The sequence below is a fragment of the Perognathus longimembris genome, chromosome 9 (assembly GCF_023159225.1).
Source record: "Perognathus longimembris pacificus isolate PPM17 chromosome 9, ASM2315922v1, whole genome shotgun sequence".
In the NCBI taxonomy this organism is placed as follows: Eukaryota; Metazoa; Chordata; class Mammalia; order Rodentia; family Heteromyidae; genus Perognathus; species Perognathus longimembris.
This window is the reverse complement of record NC_063169.1, coordinates 71,646,858-71,666,026: the sequence shown is the minus strand read 5'-3', so window position 1 is coordinate 71,666,026 and position 19,169 is coordinate 71,646,858. Positions and strand designations below refer to the sequence as shown.

General features: G+C 68.4%; 1 protein-coding gene across 1 annotated transcript in view; it reads right to left on the bottom strand.

Annotated features, from left to right (window-relative positions):
• Positions 1 to 19,169, bottom strand: part of LOC125357612 (ribosomal protein S6 kinase alpha-2) — a 132,331-nt gene that overhangs the window by 519 nt on the left and 112,643 nt on the right. The window contains exons 11-20 of the mRNA XM_048354565.1: positions 15,190 to 15,254; positions 14,226 to 14,328; positions 13,605 to 13,611; positions 11,493 to 11,620; positions 10,696 to 10,841; positions 4,928 to 5,017; positions 4,081 to 4,239; positions 2,329 to 2,490; positions 2,103 to 2,179; positions 615 to 749 (exon numbers count right to left, since the gene is read on the bottom strand). Of these exons, the coding sequence (XP_048210522.1) occupies positions 615 to 749; positions 2,103 to 2,179; positions 2,329 to 2,490; positions 4,081 to 4,239; positions 4,928 to 5,017; positions 10,696 to 10,841; positions 11,493 to 11,620; positions 13,605 to 13,611; positions 14,226 to 14,328; positions 15,190 to 15,254 (1,072 nt within the window). The remainder of the gene's footprint in view (positions 1 to 614; positions 750 to 2,102; positions 2,180 to 2,328; positions 2,491 to 4,080; positions 4,240 to 4,927; positions 5,018 to 10,695; positions 10,842 to 11,492; positions 11,621 to 13,604; positions 13,612 to 14,225; positions 14,329 to 15,189; positions 15,255 to 19,169) is intronic.

Sequence of the window (19,169 nt, the reverse complement as noted above, 5' to 3'; positions counted from 1 at the left end):
CTAGGGACGCTGCAGGGCGCAGGGCCTCCCCCCCCCAGCCGCTGGGGACGCTGCAGGGCGCAGGGCCTCCTCCCCCCCAGCCGCTGGGGGCGCTGCAGGGCGCAGGGCCTCCCCCCCCCAGCCGCTGGGGCGCTGCAGGGCGCAGGGCCTCCCCCCCAGCCGCTGGGGGCGCTGCAGGGCGCAGGGCCTCCCCCCCAGCCGCTGGGGACGCTGCAGGGCGCAGGGCCTCCCCCCCCCCCAGCCGCTGGGGGCGCTGCAGGGCGCAGGGCCTCCCCCCCCCAGCCGCTGGGGGCGCTGCAGGGCGCAGGGCCTCCTCCCCCCCAGCCGCTGGGGGCGCTGCAGGGCGCAGGGCCTCCTCCCCCCCAGCCGCTGGGGGCGCTGCAGGGCGCAGGGCCTCCCCCCCCAGCCGCTGGGGGCGCTGCAGGGCGCAGGGCCTCCACCTCCCTCTCCAGTGCCCCCTGCGGCCTCTCCCCCAGAAAATGAACAAGGGCCACAGAGCGCAGCGGCTCGCCCGGCGGTGAGGCCCGAGCCCTTCTGCCGCCGCCCCGTGCACGGCCCCCGCGTCCCCAGCCTCCTCTCCCGGCCGGGCGGGCGGCCGGGCGGCGTCTCGGGGCCCCGGGGCCCCGCTCACCTTGGCCGCGTCGGATATCGAGTCCCAGCTTCCCCCGGACAGGGCGTACTTGCCGCTGCCCACCCGCGCCAGGATCTCCTCGGGGGTGTCGTCCGGCCCGTTGGCAAAGGGGGTGAACCTGCGGGGGGCGGGGGGACGGTGAGCCCACGACCTCAGGGGAGCCGCGCGAAACCCGGGCTGCAGCCCCGACGGGCGCGGCCGGCAGGGGAGCACTGTGCGGGAGCAGTGGGGGTGGGGAGGGAGCACTATGCCGGGAGGAGCGGTGGGGTGGGGAGGGGAGCACTGTGCCGGGAGGAGCGGTGGGGATGGGAGCACTGTGCCGGGAGCAGTGGGTGTGGGGAGGGGAGCACTGTGCTGGAGGAGCGGTGGGGTGGGGAGGGAGCACTGTGCCAGGGGCAGTGGGGAGGGGAGGGGAGCACTGTGCCAGGAGCAGTGGGTGTGGGGAGGGGAGCACTGTGCCGGGAGCAGTGGGGGTGGGGAGGGAGCACTGTGCTGGGGGCAGTGGGGGTGGGGAGGGGGAGCACTGTGCCGGGAGGAGCGGTGGGGTGGGATGGGAGCACTGTGCCGGGAGCAGTGGTGTGGGGAGGGGAGCACTGTGCCGGGAGGAGCGGTGGGGTGGGGAGGGGAGCACTGTGCCGGGAGAGCGGTGGGGTGGGGAGGGGAGCACTGTGCCGGGAGCAGTGGGTGTGGGGAGGGGAGCACTGTGCCGGGAGCAGCGGTGGGGTGGGGAGGGGAGCACTGTGTCAGGGGCAGTGGGGGTGGGGAGGGGAGCACTGTGCCAGGAGGAGCGGTGGGGTGGGGAGGGGAGCACTGTGCCGGGAGGAGCGGTGGGGAGGGGAGCACTGTGCCGGAGGAGCGGTGGGGTGGGGAGGGGAGCACTGTGCCGGGAGGAGCGGTGGGGTGGGGAGGGGAGCACTGTGCCGGGAGGAGCGGTGGGGAGGGGAGCACTGTGCCGGGAGGAGCAGTGGGGGTGGGGAGGGGAGCACTGTGCCGGGAGGAGCGGTGGGGAGGGGAGGGGAGCACTATGCCGGGAGGAGCGGTGGGGTGGGGAGGGGAGCACTGTGCCGGGAGCAGCAGTGGGGGTGGGGAGGGGAGCACTGTGCCGGGAGGAGCGGTGGGGAGGGGAGCACTGTGCCGGGAGGAGCGGTGGGGTGGGGAGGGGAGCGCTGTGCCGGGAGGAGCGGTGGGGTGGGGAGGGGAGCGCTGTGCCGGGAGGAGCGGTGGGGTGGGGAGGGGAGCACTGTGCCGGGAGGAGCGGTGGGGTGGGGAGGGGAGCACTGTGCTGGGAGGAGCGGTGGGGTGCACTGTGCCGGAAGGAGCACTGTGTCGGGAGCACTGTGGCCTGGCGTCTCTGTTAGGGGCTGGGTCTACGGGAGGTACACACTGACTTCCTTCTTTTGGGGGTCCTGTGGCCACGGGCCCGAGCGCCCCCACCCGCGGTGGCCCCCGCGCCCGCCCCCGCCCGCGTTACCCCGCCAGCATGGTGTAGAGCAGGATGCCGAGGCTCCACACGTCGCACGCCGCGTCGTAGCCCTGCCGCTTCAGGACCTGCGGACGGCGGGGGGGTCAGCGCCGCCCTGGGCCCGGCGCCCCGCGGCCTCCCGGGGGGTGCAGGGCGCCCGGCGGGCACCAGGCCTGCGGTCCCCCCGTTCCCGGGCTCCCCTCGGGCCCCGCGGTCCCCCGGCTCCGGGGCTCACCTCGGGGGCCACGAAGTTGGCGGTGTAGCAGGGCGTCATGAGCAGCCCGTTCTCGGCGCGCAGCTGCTTGGCGAAGCCGAAGTCGCAGATGCGGATGGACTCGGGGTGGCCGGACTCGTCCACGTACAGGATGTTGCTGGGCTTCAGGTCCCGGTGGACGACCTGGGGCGCGGGCGGCGTGCGGGCTGAGCGCGGCCACGGAGCGCTGCGGGTTCCGCGGGGGCCCAGCCGCCGGGGGGGGGGGGGGGGGGGTGGAGGGGAGGGCTGGGCCTGGGTCTGCCCTCGTGCTGCCCGGCCCTCGGGGCACCGACCGCCATACCCCCGGCCCTCCGGGCACCGACCGCCATGCCCGCGGCTGAGCCCTCAGCACGTCTGCCCAGGGCCAGGGCGCAGCTCGGGGCGCCACCCAGGCGGTGGGGCCCCGTCGCGCCATGCGGACGGGGCGGAGGGAGCAGGGGCTCGGGGTCACCGCAGAGCAGCGCGACCCTCTCTCCGCCGGTGCGCTCCCGCGGGCCCCTCCCCTCGAGCCAGGGCGGTCTCTCGTGCCCCCCCCCCCCCCCCCCCCGTCTCATCAACCTAACCGTCAGCCATGAGCCTCGGGGGGGAAGGGAAGCACACCGCTCCTCCCTGCGGTCTCCTCCCGGCCTCCTTCCACCACCGGGGCTTGGGCGGCCTGGGGGCGAGGCCGTGGCCATGGGCGTGGCCTTACCCCGGAGTGCCCGCAGCCTGTGAGCGTGGCCTTATCCCCCGAGTGCCGGCAGCCGCGGGCGTGGCCGTGGGTGTGGCCTTACCCCCTGGGAGTGCGGAAGCCCGCGGGTGTGCCCATGGGCGTGGCCTTGGCCTTACCCCCCTGGAGTGCCAGCAGCCCGGTGGGCGTGGCCGTGGCCTTATCCCCTGGGCGTGCCGGCAGCCCGTGGGCGTGGCTTTTGGCCGTGGGCGCGGCCTCACCCCCTGGGCGTGCCGGCAGCCCGTGGGCGTGGCCATGGGCGTGGCTGTGGCCGTACCCCTTGGGAGTGCCGGCAGCCCATGGGCGTGGCTTTGGCCGTGGGGCGCGGCCTCACCCCCTGGGCGTGCCGGCAGCACGTGGGCGTGGGCGTGGCTTTGGCCGTGGGCGCGGCCTCACCCCCTGGGCGTGCCGGCAGCCCGTGGGCGTGGGCGTGGCCTTGGCCGTGGGCGCAGCCTCACCCCCTGGGCGTGCCGGCAGCCCGTGGGCGTGGCTATGGCCGTACCCCTTGGGAGTGCCGGCAGCCCGTGGGCGTGGCCTTGGCCGTGGGCGCGGCCTCACCCCCTGGGCGTGCCGGCAGCCCGTGGGCATGGGCGTGGCCTTGGCCGTGGGCGCGGCCTCACCCCCTGGGCGTGCCGGCAGCCCGTGGGCGTGGCCTTGGCCGTGGGCGCGGCCTCACCCCCTGGCGTGCCGGCAGCCCGTGGGCGTGGCCTTGGCCGTGGGCGCGGCCTCACCCCCTGGCGTGCCGGCAGCCCGTGGGCGTGGCCTTGGCCGTGGGCGGCGGCCTCACCCCCTGGGCGTGCCGCAGCCCGTGGGCGTGGCCTTGGCCGTGGGCGCGGCCTCACCCCATGGGCGTGCCGGCAGCCCGTGGGCGTGGCCTTGCCGTGGGCGCGGCCTCACCCCCTGGGCGTGCCGGCAGCCCGTGGGCGTGCTTGGCCGTGGGCGCGGCCTCACCCCCTGGGCGTGCCGGCAGCCCGTGGGCGTGGCCTTGGCCGTGGGCGTGGCCTTGGCCGTGGGCGCGGCCTCACCCCCTGGGCGTGCAGGTAGTCCATGGTCTTGGCGATGGTGCAGAGCACGTCGCTGGCCTCGCGCTCCGAGAAGCAGCGCTGCCGCAGGATGCGGTCCAGGAGCTCCCCGCCGCGCATGAGCTCCGTCACCAGGTACACGAACTTGCCATCGTCGTAGACCTGGGCCCACGGGAAGGCGCAGGGCCTCAGGGAGCCGCCTGCGCTGGGCGGGGCTCCTAGGGGCCGGGGGAGGCTGGACAGCGGGGCCTGGGACGGAAGCCCGAGACGGGGCCCCGCGGCCCTCGCTGGGCATCGCTGCTCAGGAAGAAAGCAGCCCGAGGCTCGGCTGCTCCCTGTGGGTTGCACGCGCTGGGCCCGAGGAGCTCCCCGTGCAACGCAGAGTTAGCTGTGAGGGAAGAGGAGGAGAACTGCCCCTCACCCCGGCCTGTACCCCAGGGGCCTTTATGGGGTACTGCGGGCTTCCTGACGGCTAGACGTGGCTGCTTCCTGCATCCTCCCCCATCACTGGACAAGGACTAAGGACTGTCCCCCCGAGGGCTGAAGACTTCCCACAGGGCTCGGGGGGCCTGGGCTGGGCCCTGCCCTCAGCCCACGGTTCCACATCTGCGTGGCCGGGAGCAGTGGCGCGTCTTGGGTCGTGTTTGTGCATCCCGTGCCCCGGCTGCTCCAGGCCCACGCGCAGGCCCAGTGCATCCCGGGGGCGGAGCTGTCGCATGGGAACTGTGCCGCGCACCTCCAGTGCCGGCCAGGTGCGGGAAACGCGCATGGGTGTGCACACACGTGCTCACACGTATGTGCACGCACGCGTGCTGCAGGAACACACCACCGCGCACGGCCAGATACTCACGTCTTTGAGGGTGATGATGTTGGGGTGCTGTCCGTAGCGCAGCAGGATCTCGATCTCTTCCGACGGGTCTCTCTTACTCTTGTCGATGATCTGCAACAGACAGCCACGGAGGGCTGTGGAAGGGGTCCGCGGGGCCACAGCCCTCCCCCCCCAGCCTCCCCCGTGGCCGCCTCACGTGGCCTGCGGATTGGGGTTAGCCCTTTCACGTTTCCTTTTTTGCCCATCCTGGGGCTTGAACTCAGGGCCTGGGCGCTGCCCTTGAGATTCTTTTGCTCAAGGCTGGTGCTCTACCACTTGAGCCACAGCGCCACCTTCTGCTTTTCCTGAGTAGTTTACTGGAGATAAAAGTCTCAAGGACGTTCCCGTCTGGGCTGGCTTTGAACTGCGATCCTGATCTCAGCCTCCGGAGTAGCTGGGATTAGGCATGAGTCACTAGCGCCCAGCTAGAGCTAGTCGTTTCTGTCACAGCTAGCCTAAAAGTTATACTTCAAAGTCTCTATCTGTCCATCTGTCCATCATCCATCCATCTATGCTGGTCCTGGGGCTTGATCTCAAGGTCTGGGTTTTTGCCCTTGGTTAATTAGATAGAGTCTCAAGTACTTTCCTGCCCAGGCTGGCTTTTGAACTGCCACCCTAGATCTCAGCTTCCTGAAGAGCTGGGATTACAGGCCCGAGTCACTGGTGCCCGTGACACTTGAAGGCACTTTACGGCTGGGTGAAGAAGGGTGGGTGTGGAGAGGTCATGCAGATACCGAGAAAGCAACAGAAAACACCACGCCACTTGGCTGGGCACCTGAGCTCTCGTTTTAAAGGCCCTTCCAGCCACCCGCGGTGTCCGCCTGGGTCTCTGAGCTACATACCACCCACGGAATAAGTCAGGGTGTGCGGCTCTCACCAAAGATGCAGGGCCTGGAGCCCGGGCAGGACTTGCCTCCGGGCAGAGCCACGGAGAAGCCCCTTTGCGGCCAGCATTTGCAGGCTGGACAGGATCCTTCCCCAGGGAGTCACATACATTGCAAACAGCACCCAGGCAGAAGTGGGGCTTCTAGAAGTATCCTCCTGACAGCAACTTCGCAGCCTGGGCTTGGCAATTTGAGAAGGGTAGTATGTTCACGGACTTTAAACAGTGAGTGGATTCCTCTCCCCCCTCGGAGGTTCAGACGGTAAAGTGACCGCTGCTAGCACCGGTCTGCCAGCACACTGGAAGGAAGCACTTCCTGGAGATGCGTCCGGGTGTGTCTAGGTGTGTCCTCGCCCGACGTCTGTATTACAGTTGGGCGGGATGCCAACAGCACTCACGCCCTGTGCATGCACAGGTAACGCTGGGTGGACAGGAAAGCGCAAACCACCTTGGCCTCCACCGAGGGGGTGGGGGCCCGGCCCTCGGCAGGTGGGACGCTCAGCCGTGGGAATGCACAGCCCCCGGGACATGGGTGACTGGCCGTGCACACCCAGCGTGAGCTCTCCGTGCACACCACAGCTCTCCCACGCAGGGACGAGCGCTGGTAAACAACGAGGTTTGGAACCCGGCTCACCACGGCTTGTCGGCGACATCGGAAGGGCGTTTTAAAGCTGCTGTGAACGTGCACACGCGTGTGCTGCACGGGAGCCGCCCTCTGGACGAGGGTCCACACGTGCGCGTGCTTCACGCTAGCACGCGGGAGCCGCCCTAGGCCCCGCCCCGCCTCTGCGCACGCGCAGCGCGCGTCCTTAGATCGTCGTAGCAAACATGGCGTCTTTCACGCCATGCACTTGTCTGGCTGAGCGTCCCTGACACCCGTGGGGGCGTCACAGGCGGCGGGGCTCGCGAGGGCGGGAGGCGGGGGGCGGCAGTGTCCCGCGGCCACGGGACGCACGGAGCTCTCCGGCGGCGCCTCGGGCCGTCCCTGCGGAGGAGGACCGGGAGCGGGGCTGCGGCAGGCTTCTTCTGTCTTGTCCTCCCACCCCCGGGGTTCTGCTTCCCCGCGGGCCTTCCTCGCTTTCCGGAAGCGGAAGCGGAAGCGTGCTGAGCGAGGCTCTTCCCAGGGCGCAGGGACACGGCAGCTGCAGGGGCGGTGTTTGGAGCGGGCCGGCGGGCTGGGGTCTTCCACCGCCCCCCAGCGCCTCCTCAGGCTTCCTTGGGGCACGTGGAGCACCCCCCCCCCCCCCGACGGCAGCCAGGGGCTCGGCCCGGTGCTTGCTGGGAGGGTGGGGACCCCTTCGGAAGCACGGAGGCGACCCGTCAGGGACGCCGCCTTCGCCCGGCCGCGCGAGGGACTGGGGGGCTCGCCTCTGGCTGCCGTCGGCCGCTCAGTGGAGGGGAGGGCGGGACCCTTGGAAGAGGTGGAGGGAGGCGGAGGGGGAGGGGAGGGCGGTCAGGTCCCCGCAGCAGGGAGGCGAGCCCTCGGCCGCCTCCCTCACTGCGCGGCCCGGGGCAGAACCACGGTGTTCCCAGCGGGTGGAAGGACGGTGCTCCGCGGTGGGCGGGTCTCCCTCGCCACCCCTCTCCCCCTCCCTCCCCATCCGTGCCCTTCTCACCCCTGTCTGTCACCAAAAGTGGGTGAGCGTGGCTCCCAGACACCCTCCCCTCCCCCCCCCTGCGGGCGCGTCTCTACACAGGAGGGAAGGGCCCCATATTGAAAGCAAGTAGAGCGTGGAGCGACTTGAGGAATCCAGGAGACAGGTTCCTGGGAAATCAACTCAGGCAGTGACACAAAAGAACCCAGCGTTGCCTAATGGAAAAAAAATAAGACTTCAGGCCCATCGGTACCTCTGAAAACAAGCTATAAATAAATAAAAGCGAGTCCTATGCAGGCGAAGCCTCTGCCTCAATCCCACTTCCTGTCTGGTTGAGAAATCCCGTGCCAGCGTGAGAAGGAGCCCAGGGCGCTGTGAACGCGGTGTGAACGCGGCGTGAACGCAGTGTGAACGTGGACAGCGGACCCCGTGGCCCAAGCGCACGAGGGCCTGCGCACCGGAACAAGACGTGCTCCCAGGCTCGGGTTCACGCTGCCCTCCAGGAAGACTCGTACCCGGCCTCGCAGACACTCTGGGGGAGCGCCACAAGGAGGGGGTGCTGACCCTCCCGCACATCTGGGAAGATAAGCGGCCAAAGGACAAGCCAGGGCGAGTCACTGACAGACAGGACAAGCCAGGGCGAGCCACTGACAGAGAGGACAAGCCAGGGCGAGTCACTGACAGAGAGGACAAGCCAGGGCGAGTCACTGACAGAGAGGACAAGCCAGGGCGAGCCACTGACAGAGAGGACAAGCCAGGGCGAGTCACTGACAGAGGACAAGCCAGGGCGAGCCTCCCTGACAGGACAAGCCAGGGCGAGCCACTGACAGACAGGACAAGCCAGGGCGAGTCACTGACAGAGGACAAGCCAGGGCGAGTCACTGACAGAGAGGACAAGCCAGGGCGAGTCACTGACAGATAGGACAAGCCAGGGCGAGTCACTGACAGAGGACAAGCCAGGGCGAGTCCCTGACAGAGGACAAGCCAGGGCGAGCCTCCCTGACAGAGAGGACAAGCCAGGGCGAGTCACCGACAGAGAGGACAAGCCAGAGCGAGTCACTGACAGAGGACAAGCCAGGGCGAGTCCTGACAGAGGACAAGCCAGGGCGAGCCTCCCTGACAGAGAGGACAAGCCAGGGCGAGTCACCGACAGAGAGGACAAGCCAGAGCGAGTCACTGACAGAGGACAAGCCAGGGCGAGTCACCGATAGAGGACAAGCCAGGCCGAGCCTCCCTGACAGACAGGACAAGCCAGGGCGAGTCACTGACAGGACAAGCCAGGGCGAGTCACTGACAGGACAAGCCAGGGCAAGTCTCCCCGACAGAGCTGCGGCCAGCACCACGGAGGTGAATGGCTTTGCTCAGCAGATGGACGGGGAAGGTGCAGAGTGCAGGCGTGCAGCCTCGCCCGCCATACACACGCATCCAAAAAACACACGTGTGCTGGTGAGGAAAAGCAGCCAGCCTCCTGGACATGGGGGGGGGGGGGTCACAGAATCAGTGTGACGTATGGGCAAGAGCAAGCCGACTTCCACAAATGCAGAGGGAGACTCCCACACATGAAGTAAAACTCCTTCCTTCCTTCCGTCCTTCCATCCTTCCTTGCTTGCTTCCATCCTTCCTTGTTTGCTTTCTTCCTTCCTTCCTTCCTTCCTTCCTTGCTCTTGTCTTTCCTTCCGTCCTTCCTCCTTTTTTGCCAGTACTGGGGCTTGAACTCAGGCCTGGCCGCCCGTCTCTGAGCTTTGGGGGGCCGCCACGAAGGCGCCGCTGGGGTTCTGTGGCCACCAACGTCCGCAGGATGTGTGACCTTGCCGGCGAGGCAGCGGGCAGCTGGGCGGCGCGGGCCTCGCCTGGGCGCACACCCCGGCCGCTCCTCCGCGTCCACTGCGCTCCCCTCGGGCCTGAAGAAGCCGCAGGCTCGGAGATGCGCCCGCTGTGTGCTTCCTTTGTGTGGTGGTCCCGCGGGCAGAGCTGGCCGGCCAGCTCTCACTTCCCGCGAGGCCTTGGCTTCCGGCAGCAGGCGGGAGGCTCCCCGTCCTTCCAGGGCCTCGAGAGCCACCGTCGCTGGGGTCGACGCCTGCGCCCATCCCGAGCCGGCCGCGCTGCCGTCTCCTCGGACGGCCGTGGCTGCAGGTCTTTCCGCAGGTTGTGGGGGAGGCAGAGGGTTTGGGGAGCGGGCAGGCCTGCTGCAGCCGGCCCGAAGCACAGGCCTGGGCCTTGTCCCCCAGGGTCGAGGGCCGGGCGGAGGCTCTTGTGCAGTAGAGAAGTGTGTGCCTGTTACACACCAGATTCTCACGGTAGCAAAGAGATCTAGCTTTAAGCACATTTGGCCAGGCAGTGAACTCTAGAAGCTGGCATTTTGGATTCCCAGATCAAACATTCCACCCGGCATTAACCGCAGAGGTGGAAGTTGCTGGAATACAAGTCCTCCTTCTCCTCTACCTCCTTCTTTTCTTCCTCTTTTTCTCCTCCTTTCTCTTCTTCTCTTCCCCTGGCCCTAGTTTCTATTTCTCCCTGTGTCCGTCCTCCCCCTCCTCTTCCCCTTCCCTCTTCTTGCAGTAATTGGGTTTGAAATCCGGGGACTTAGGTTTGGTAGGCAAGCTCTCTACCTCTCGAGGCAAACCTCCAGCCCTTTTCCTTTTTGTTATTTTTCCAAATAGAGTCTTGATTCTCGCCCAGGGCTGGAGTGGGGCCATGATGCTCTTCTTTACGGTTTCAGATTAGCCGGGGTAGCAGGTGTGAGCCGTTGAGTCCAGCGTTGGTTGGGTGGAGACGAAGGTCTCTCAGACGTTTTTGCCCGGGGCTGGCCTCGAACCTCCTTCATCCGGATCTCAGCCTCCTGACAGCTAACACTGCCGGTTGGAACCACCATGCACAGCTTTGATTGCCTGATGGAGTCACGTTTCGGTGATTGTGTCTTCCGTCTCTCCTTTCCCCCTTTCTTCCTGCCTGCCTTGCCTTGCCCCAGCTCTGTTTCCTCAGAATACTGGCACGAATCGCGCATGAAGTCACTGAAAGCGGTCAGTTCTGCGTGCTGGGTAGAGGGGTAACTGTCACGGCTTGCAACACCATTTCTAAATGAATAACCTCACGTCGCAGCAACTCGAGCGCCACCGCAAACGACCTCCCGTCCCCGCTCTCCATCGCAGGAGGGCGCGGAGGCTGGCGGCGTCCCTCCCCTCGGGCCCTCCTTCCCGCTGGCGTCGGGGGACGGCTGGCAGCGCTGCGCGCACCGCGCTCACGCACACTGCTCGTGAGGAGCCCCGCCTTACCTTCACGGCGTACTCCGTGTCCGTGGCCTTGTGCACACACCGCTTGCACACGGAGTAGGAGCCCACCCCGATGTCCTCCTTGATCTCGTAGCCGTCGGTGAAGTGGACGTTGTTCCAGTGTAGCTGCTGCGGGGGGGACAGAGGGGCTGTGAGGTGCTGGGCGCGCACTGGGAACTCGGGGCTCAGAGATCCCGGGCTCAGGAATGAGAGGACCCGCGGCCCGGGGCACGGCGCGACTCGGCGGGGTGTCTGGGTTAAACCCCAGCTCCCCGGCGCCTCAGGCTGAGCTCTGGTGTTTGCACACCGGAGGTCCTGGTTCACCAACAAGCCAAGCGAGGCAGAGGGAAAAGGTAGAGCGCGTGGTAGACACCAGGCACAAAGGGCGGGGCGCTGGCGGGCGTGGCACAGAGCGCGGGGCGCCGGCGGGCGTGGGCACAGAGCGCGGGGCGTGGGCACAGGGCGGGGCGCTGGCGGGCGTGGGCACAGAGCGCGGGGCGCCGGCGGGCGTGGGCACAGAGCGCGGGGCGTGGGCACAGAGCGCGGGGCGCCGGCGGGCGTTGGCACAGAGCGCAGGGCGCCGGCGGGCGTGGGCACAGAGCGCGGGGCGCCGGCGGGCGTGGGCACAGAGCGCGGGGCGCCGGCGGGCGTGGGCACAGAGCGCGGGGCGCTGGCGGGCGTGGGCACAGAGCGCGGGGCGTGGGCACAGAGCGCGGGGCGCCGGCGGGGCGTGGGCACAGAGCGCGGGGCGCCGGCGGGCGTGGGGCACAGAGCGCGGGGGCGGCGGGGTTTACCTGCACGATGGGGGTGGACGGGAGCCGCGTGCTCCCCCTGCGGCGAGGGATCCTGGACCAGGCTGGAGGCCACGAAGCTGAATCCTCGGAACAGGTGGTGCGCGTTGGCGCTGGGCGGGACCCCCCGGGGAGTCCTGCAGGGGGCGGCGGGGGGGGGTGAGCTCATGCACGCGGGCACACACTCCACGTGTGTGAGTGCACGTGAGCGTGCAGGCACGCGGCGGCTGAGCCGAGTGCTCACGGAAGGGTGTGCGTGCCCGTGTTCTGTGGGGAGGGCACGCCGTGTGTCGGTGGGGGAGGAGGCAAAGCGGCCGCGTGGACAAGGCCCCGCCGTATTCAGCCACTTTGTTCCAGGTGGCCCCCGTGGCTCCCAGGACAACGGGGGTGGTCACCACACACGTCCCGCTGAGGTGTGTCAGTCCCGAGATAGGGCTCGCTACGCAGCTCAGGCTGGACTGGAATTCACACCCGCCCGGCCCCGCTCTGCCTGCCAAGCACAGGCCGGAGTATGGACGGAGCGCTTTCCTGGGCTGTGGTTTGTGTTGCACGCTTTGTATGAGTTTGTACTTAGTGCATGGACAGTCAGCGTGGACAGGGTGGGCAGTGTGTAGACAATCAGCATGGACAGCGTGGACAGTCAGCGTGGACAGTCAGCATGGATAGCGTGGACAGTCAGCGTGGACAGCATGGACAGTCAGTGTGGACAGTCAGCATGGACAGCATGGACAGTCGGCGTGGACAGTCAGCATGGACAGTCAGCGTGGACAGCGTGGACAGTCAGCATGGACAGCATGGACAGTCAGCGTGGACAGCGTGGACAGTCAGCGTGGACAGCATGGACAGCATGGACAGTCAGCGTGGACAGTCAGCATGGACAGCATGGACAGTCAGCGTGGACAGTCAGCGTGGACAGCATGGACAGTCAGTGTGGACAGTCAGCATGGACAGCATGGACAATCAGCGTGGACAGCGTGGACAGTCAGCGTGGACAGTCAGCATGGACAGCATGGAGAGTCAGCGTGGACAGTCAGCATGGACAGCGTGGACAGCTAGCATGGACAGCATGGACAGTCAGCGTGGACAGTCAGCATGGACAGCGTGGACAGTCAGCGTGGACAGTCAGCATGGACAGCGTGGACAGTCAGCGTGGACAGTCAGCGTGGACAGTCAGCGTGGACAGCGTGGACAGCCAGCGTGGACAGCTAGCATGGACAGTGTGGCAGTGTGTAGACAGCGTGGACAGCGTGGACAGTCAGCGTGGACAGCGTGGGCAGTCAGCATGGACAGTGTGGCAGTGTGTAGACAGTCAGCGTGGACAGCGTGGACAGTCAGCGTGGACAGTCAGCGTGGACAGCTAGCATGGACAGTGTGGCAGTGTGTAGACAGTCAGCGTGGACGGTCAGCGTGGACAGCATGGGCAGTCAGCATGGACAGTGTGGGCAGTGTGTAGTCAGCATGGACAGTCAGCATAGACAGCATGGACAGTCAGCATGGATAGTGTGGACAGTCAGCATGGACAGTCAGTGTGGACAGCATGGACAGTGTGGGCAGTGTGTAGACAGTCAGCATGGACAGTCAGCGTGGACAGCATGGACAGTCAGGGCAGTGTGTAGACATTCAGCATGGACAGCCAGCATGGACAGTCAGCGTGGAAGTCCACATGGGCAGTGAATGGACAGCGTGGACAGTGTGTGGACGGACAGTGGGCAGTCAGCGTGTGCAGTCAGGATGGGTGGTGTGTGGACAGTGTGGACAGTCAGCATGGACAGCGTGTGGTCAGTGTGGAAGTCAGTGTGGACAGTGTGTGGACAGTGTGGGCCATCAGCATGGACAGTGTGGACAGCGTGGAAGTCTGTGTGGACAGTGTGGACAGCGTGGAAGTCAGCGTGGACAGTGTGGTCAGCGTGGACAGTGTGTGGACAGCGTGGACAGTGTGGACAGCGTGGAAGTCAGCGTGGACAGTGTGGTCAGCGTGGAAGTCAGTGTGGACAGTGTGTGGACAGCGTGGACACCCTGTGCAGCCTTGTGGACAGTGCACTCACTGGTCTTCCCCAGCTCCTACTTGGACCCAGTCCTTTTTTGTTCTCTTGCTTTGGGTCAGCCATGGGAGGAGGGGGCGGACTTTCTTGGGGAGCCCTGGGAACGCAGGGGGTCCCCAGCCTTCTCCTGCTTGCTTCCCCAGCCTTGGGAGGTGAGCAGTTCCCTCCTGGGCTGCTCCACGTGACGCGACCCCATCTGGACACAGGCAGCCCCTTTGGAGTGAGGTCACGTGGGGTGGGGGGGGGGTCCCGAGCGTAAGGGCTCCGACTCTCCTGGGGACGCGGGGGGTGAGTGGGGCGCCCGGGGCGAGGCCTCCCACGCGCGGGCCCTCCCGGCCACGGACCCGGACCGCCAGCCTCCGGACCCGGGCAGCCCGGCACTCCGGCCGTCACGGGGGCCGTCAGGGGCGCGCTCGGCGCCACCGCACACCCCAGAGCCGCCTCAGCTGTGCGGTCACGGGCAGTGCCGGGCCCCGGCGGCACCGCGGCTCTGCGACAGGTGCTGCGTGAGCGGTACCCCCAGCCCGCAGCCCCCGGTCACAGCCGCGGGCTCCACGGACACGGGGCCACGGCAGCGTGGGAGCACACCACAACTCGACGGCGTCGCCCGCGGCACGTGGGGACCTCTCCAGACGCGGAGGGCGGGCGGCTGTGTCTGCGTGGGGTCGGCCCGGGGTGGCGGGGGGGGCCCCGCGTGTACCTGTGGGGGTCCGGGCGGTGAACTCGGGGTCGAAGTGGAAGGTGTCCTCCGGCCTGCCCACCGCCGGCTTGAAGGGAGGCTTGATTTCCTTCCGGTACAGCTTCTGCGGGGAGCGGGAGGCCGGCGTGAAGGGCGGGCCCCCCCCCCCCCCCCCGCCGCCCGGGTCCCTCAGGGGTGGGGAGGGCCCCGCAGCGCCACCAGCTCCCGTCACCAGACACGGCGTGCAGCCGAGAAAGCGCACAGTACGCACAAAGACGGAAACGCGCTCGTGGGCGGCCGGGGGTCGGGAGGGCCGAGCGTGCTGCGTGTTGGGGAAACAGCGTCAGCTGCTTCTTGGCTAGGGGATTTTAATTTGTCTGGTCAGTCCTGGGCCTGAACTCAGAGCCTGGCCACTGTCCCCGAGCTCTCGTGCGGAAGGCGGGCACTCCACACTTGAGCCCCAGCTCCACCTCTGGCTTGTGGGTAGGTAATGGGAGATGAGAGTCTCACGGACTTTCCTGTCAGGGCTGGCTTTGAACCCTGGCCCTCAGATTTCTGTCTCCTGAGCAGCTGGAATTACAGGCGTGAGCCCCGGGGGCGCAGGCTGGCCATCACCTTTTGTCCCTACGTAAAACCCTACAAGTTGGCCTTCAGAGTCCCCTGGGGAGGAGGGGAGGTTGGAGGATTCCTTGGGAGACAGGCCATGGTGGGGAGGGGAGAGTGGCGGGCAAGCTGCCCGGAGGAGGTGAGTCCTCAGCCCCCCCCCGTCCCCCCCCCAGGTCAGGCTGGGCTCTGCCCCCTGCTCTGCCCCGAGTCCTGAGGTGGTGCAGAAGGCAGCACGCAGGGCCAGCCCCACGGGCTGCAGGTGCGAGGCGGGGTGGGGTGGGGGGCTCAGGACGCGGGGCCCCGTCAGCGAGAGCCCCCGGGGAGCTGAGGGAGACGCCGCGCCGGGCTGCCCGCTCCCCCACCCTCCCCGGCGGCTTACGTTCCAGTCTATGGTGACAAAGAACGGATGGCGCTTAATCTCCTCCACTCCGTCCACGCCGGCACCTGCGGCAGAAAGCAGAGTGCGCTCAGAACCCTCGCGGCCCCGTGCCCGGCGGCTGAACACTGCGGGGGGGGCAGGGGGGGAGCCTGGCGCTGCAGCCCGCTCCTGCCCGCGGGGGCCTCACAGCCGGCCTAGGAGCCAGGGTTCCCTGTCCGGTGTGGGAGGCTCCTACAGCAGGACCAGAGGCTGCGGGGGGGGCCAAGGGGAGGAGGAGGGGTTCTTCTGCCTGGCCTCCTGCCTTATCCAAGGCTGGGGGGGGAGGCCGGGGGGCGGGGAGGCCAGGGGGGGTTAGGCCGGGGGAGGCCGGGGGGAAGGAGGGGAGGGTTATTCTGCCTGGCCTCCTGCCTCATCTGCTGCTTCTGCCAAGACGTCCAGGCCCTGGGGAGAGGGACGCAGGCCATTCTCTGCACTGTCAGGGCAGACACTCTGCAGCCTGCAGCATGTGGGGTGCTGTGGGGCCTCTGCCATGGTGACCCAGTGCCACCTGGTGCTGTGGTAACGTGGCAGCACTGTAACTTGATGACGTGGTACAGTGGTGACATGGTACTGTGGTGACATGGCATGGTAGTGAAGTGGTACCATGGTGACATGATGTGGCACTGTGGTGGCGTGGCACTGTGGTGACGTGGCATGGTAGTGAAGTGGCACCGTGGTGAAGTGGCACCGTGGTGATGTGGCATGGTGGTGAAGTGGTACTGTGGTGACGTGGTACTGTGGTAACGTGGTACTGTGGTGCTGTGATGAACTGGTGACGTGGTACTGTGGTGACGTGGTACTGTGGTGAAGTGGTACTGTGGTGACGTGGTACTGTGGTGCTGTGGTGAACTGATGACTTGGTACTGTGGTGTCACACTGCATGGTGCTGTGACACCAGGGCCAGGGCGGCTCACCCAGGGCCAGGGCGGCTCACCCAGGGCCAGGGCGGCTCACCCAGGGCGGCTCACCCAGGACCAGGGCGGCTCACCCCAGGGCCAGGGCGGCTCACCCAGGACCAGGGCGGCTCACCCAGGGCCAGGGCGGCTCACCCAGGGCCAGGGCGGCTTACCCAGGACCAGGGCGGCTCACCCCAGGGCCAGGGCGGCTCACCCAGGACCAGGGCGGCTCACCCAGGACCAGGGCGGCTCACCCCAGGGCCAGGGCGGCTCACCCCAGGGCCAGGGCGGCTCACCCAGGGCCAGGGCAGCTCACCCAGGGCGGCTCACCCAGGACCAGGGCGGCTCACCCCAGGGCCAGGGCGGCTCACCCCAGGGCCAGGGCGGCTCACCCCAGGGCCAGGGCGGCTCACCCAGGACCAGGGCGGCTCACCCAGGGCCAGGGCGGCTCACCCAGGGCCAGGGCGGCTTACCCAGGACCAGGGCGGCTCACCCAGGGCCAGGGCGGCTCACCCCAGGGCCAGGGCGGCTCACCCAGGGCCAGGGCAGCTCACCCAGGGCGGCTCACCCCAGGGCCAGGGCGGCTCACCCAGGACCAGGGCGGCTCACCCCAGGGCCAGGGCGGCTCACCCCAGGACCAGGGCGGCTCACCCAGGGCCAGGGCGGCTCACCCAGGGCGGCTCACCCAGGACCAGGGCGGCTCACCCCAGGGCCAGGGCGGCTCACCCCAGGGCCAGGGCGGCTCACCCAGGACCAGGGCGGCTCACCCAGGACCAGGGCGGCTCACCCCAGGGCCAGGGCGGCTCACCCCAGGGCCAGGGCGGCTCACCCAGGACCAGGGCGGCTCACCCCAGGGCCAGGGCGGCTCACCCCAGGGCCAGGGCGGCTCACCCAGGACCAGGGCGGCTCACCCCAGGACCAGGGCGGCTCACCCAGGACCAGGGCGGCTCACCCAGGGCCAGGGCGGCTCACCCAGGGCCAGGGCGGCTCACCCAGGGCCAGGGCGGCTCACCCAGGGCAGCTCACCCAGGGCCAGGGCGGCTCACCCCAGGGCCAGGGCGGCTCACCCCAGGGCCAGGGCGGCTCACCCCAGGACAGCTCACCCAGGGCAGCTCACCCAGGGCCAGGGCGGCTCACCCCAGGGCGGCTCACCCAGGGCAGCTCACCCCAGGGCCAGGGCGGCTCACCCAGGGCGGCTCACCCAGGGCCAGGGCGGCTCACCCCAGGGCCTCCTGTCCCTCTGGAAGCATCTCCTGAGGGCTGGAGGATTTGTGGGAAACAGTCGGCTTTGGGAGGAGAAGCCAGGCGTCGGGTCCAGTCGGGTCTACGCTCTTTGCAACTCCTCCTGCCTTGCTCAACGTGAGGAGGGGGAAAGCATGGGTCTCGATCCACCCCCTCCTCCCTCCGCGTCCACAGACAGTGTGGGGAGGCAGAGCTGCGACAGCGCCTGGAGGTTCACACACGAGGGCGCTGTGCTGCGCGCCTGTAACCCCAGCAGCACAGGGGACAGAGCCGGAGGCTGGCTGCCTGGGCTCCACAGTGCGTGGCGCCCGATCTCAGCACACAGACGGCACATCTGCAAGCCCAGCTACCACCAACAAGCTACTCGTGCAGCAGCAGCTGCCAGAAGACATTTGCTCACGTCACCTCCTCCTGCCGGGCTCTGCCAACACGCCCCTTCAAAGCTCCCTGGCTGACACTGTCCCGTGGCTCGTGGCCACACAGGCCACCCCCCCCCGGGGGAAGCACAGCTCCTGCAGGCCCCCCAACCCACCTCACAGGGCGTGGGAGGGGTCAGTTCCCGCCTCGCTCGGTCCCTGTTCTTCCTCTCTGAGATTCCGCATTTGCCAATCCTCCAAAGCCATGGACCGTGTTGGGCCAGGGCGGGGCTTTGGTGACTGAGGTGAGGGGGGGCCAGCGGGGGGCTGGGGTGGGAGCCAGAACCCCCTCCACAACGTCTCCCCTGAGTCACAAATGGTTTCCTTTAAAACATGTTTAAAAATGACAGCAGTGGCTCCTAACTATAACCCTAGCCTTTCAGGAGGTTGAGACTCGAGGATCGTGGTTCAAAGCCAGCCTGGTCAAAGAAAGTCCGTGACACTCTATCTCCATCGAACCACCAGAAAACCGGAAGTGGAGCTGTGGCTCAAGTGGTAGAGCGCCAGCCTTGAGCCCAAAACTCAGGTACGCGCCCAGACCCTGAGTTCAAGCCCCAGGACCGGCACCAAACAACAAGAGGGAGCTTTTTAAAATCATCAGGTGTGAGCCACTGTTTGCACAATCCAAGTGTCTCCAGGTGAGGGGGCAAGGCGGGGCCCCTCCACCCCCTCGGAGCCCAGCGATGGGCGTGACCGCTGGTGCCCGCGGCGTGACCGACCTCACCGGTCCCTCCGCTCCCCGCGGCACACCGGAGCCCTGCGGGCCGACCCCAGGCAGGGCGCCACGCGACCTCCCCTTCCTGTGTCCCAGCAGCAGCCTTTCTCCCTGGCCCAGGCAGAGCCGGCCCCGCCCTGCCTGCGGGACTGACCACTTGACACGTGGCCTGTGGGGCTGACCGCCCTGCCCTGCCTGCGGGGCTGACCGCACGGCCCTGCCTGCGGGGCTGACTGCCCGGCCCTGCCTGCGGGGCTGACCGCCTGGCGCCCTGCCTGCGGGGCTGACTGCCTGGTGCCCTGCCTGCGGGGCTGACCGCCCGGCCCTGCCTGTGGGGCTGACCGCCCGGCCCTGCCTGAGGGGCTGACCGCCTGGCGCCCTGCCTGCGGGGCTGACCGCCTGGTGCCCTGCCTGCGGGGCTGACCGCCCGGCCCTGCCTGTGGGGCTGACCGCCCGGCCCTGCCTGAGGGGCTGACCGCCTGGCGCCCTGCCTGCGGGGCTGACCGCCTGGTGCCCTGCCTGCGGGGCTGACCGCCCTGCCCTGCCTGCGGGGCTGACCGCCCGGCCCTGCCTGCGGGACTGACCGCCTGGTGCCCTGCCTGCGGGGCTGACCGCCCGGCCCTGCCTGCGGGGCTGACCGCCCGGCCCTGCCTGCGGGGCTGACCGCCTGGT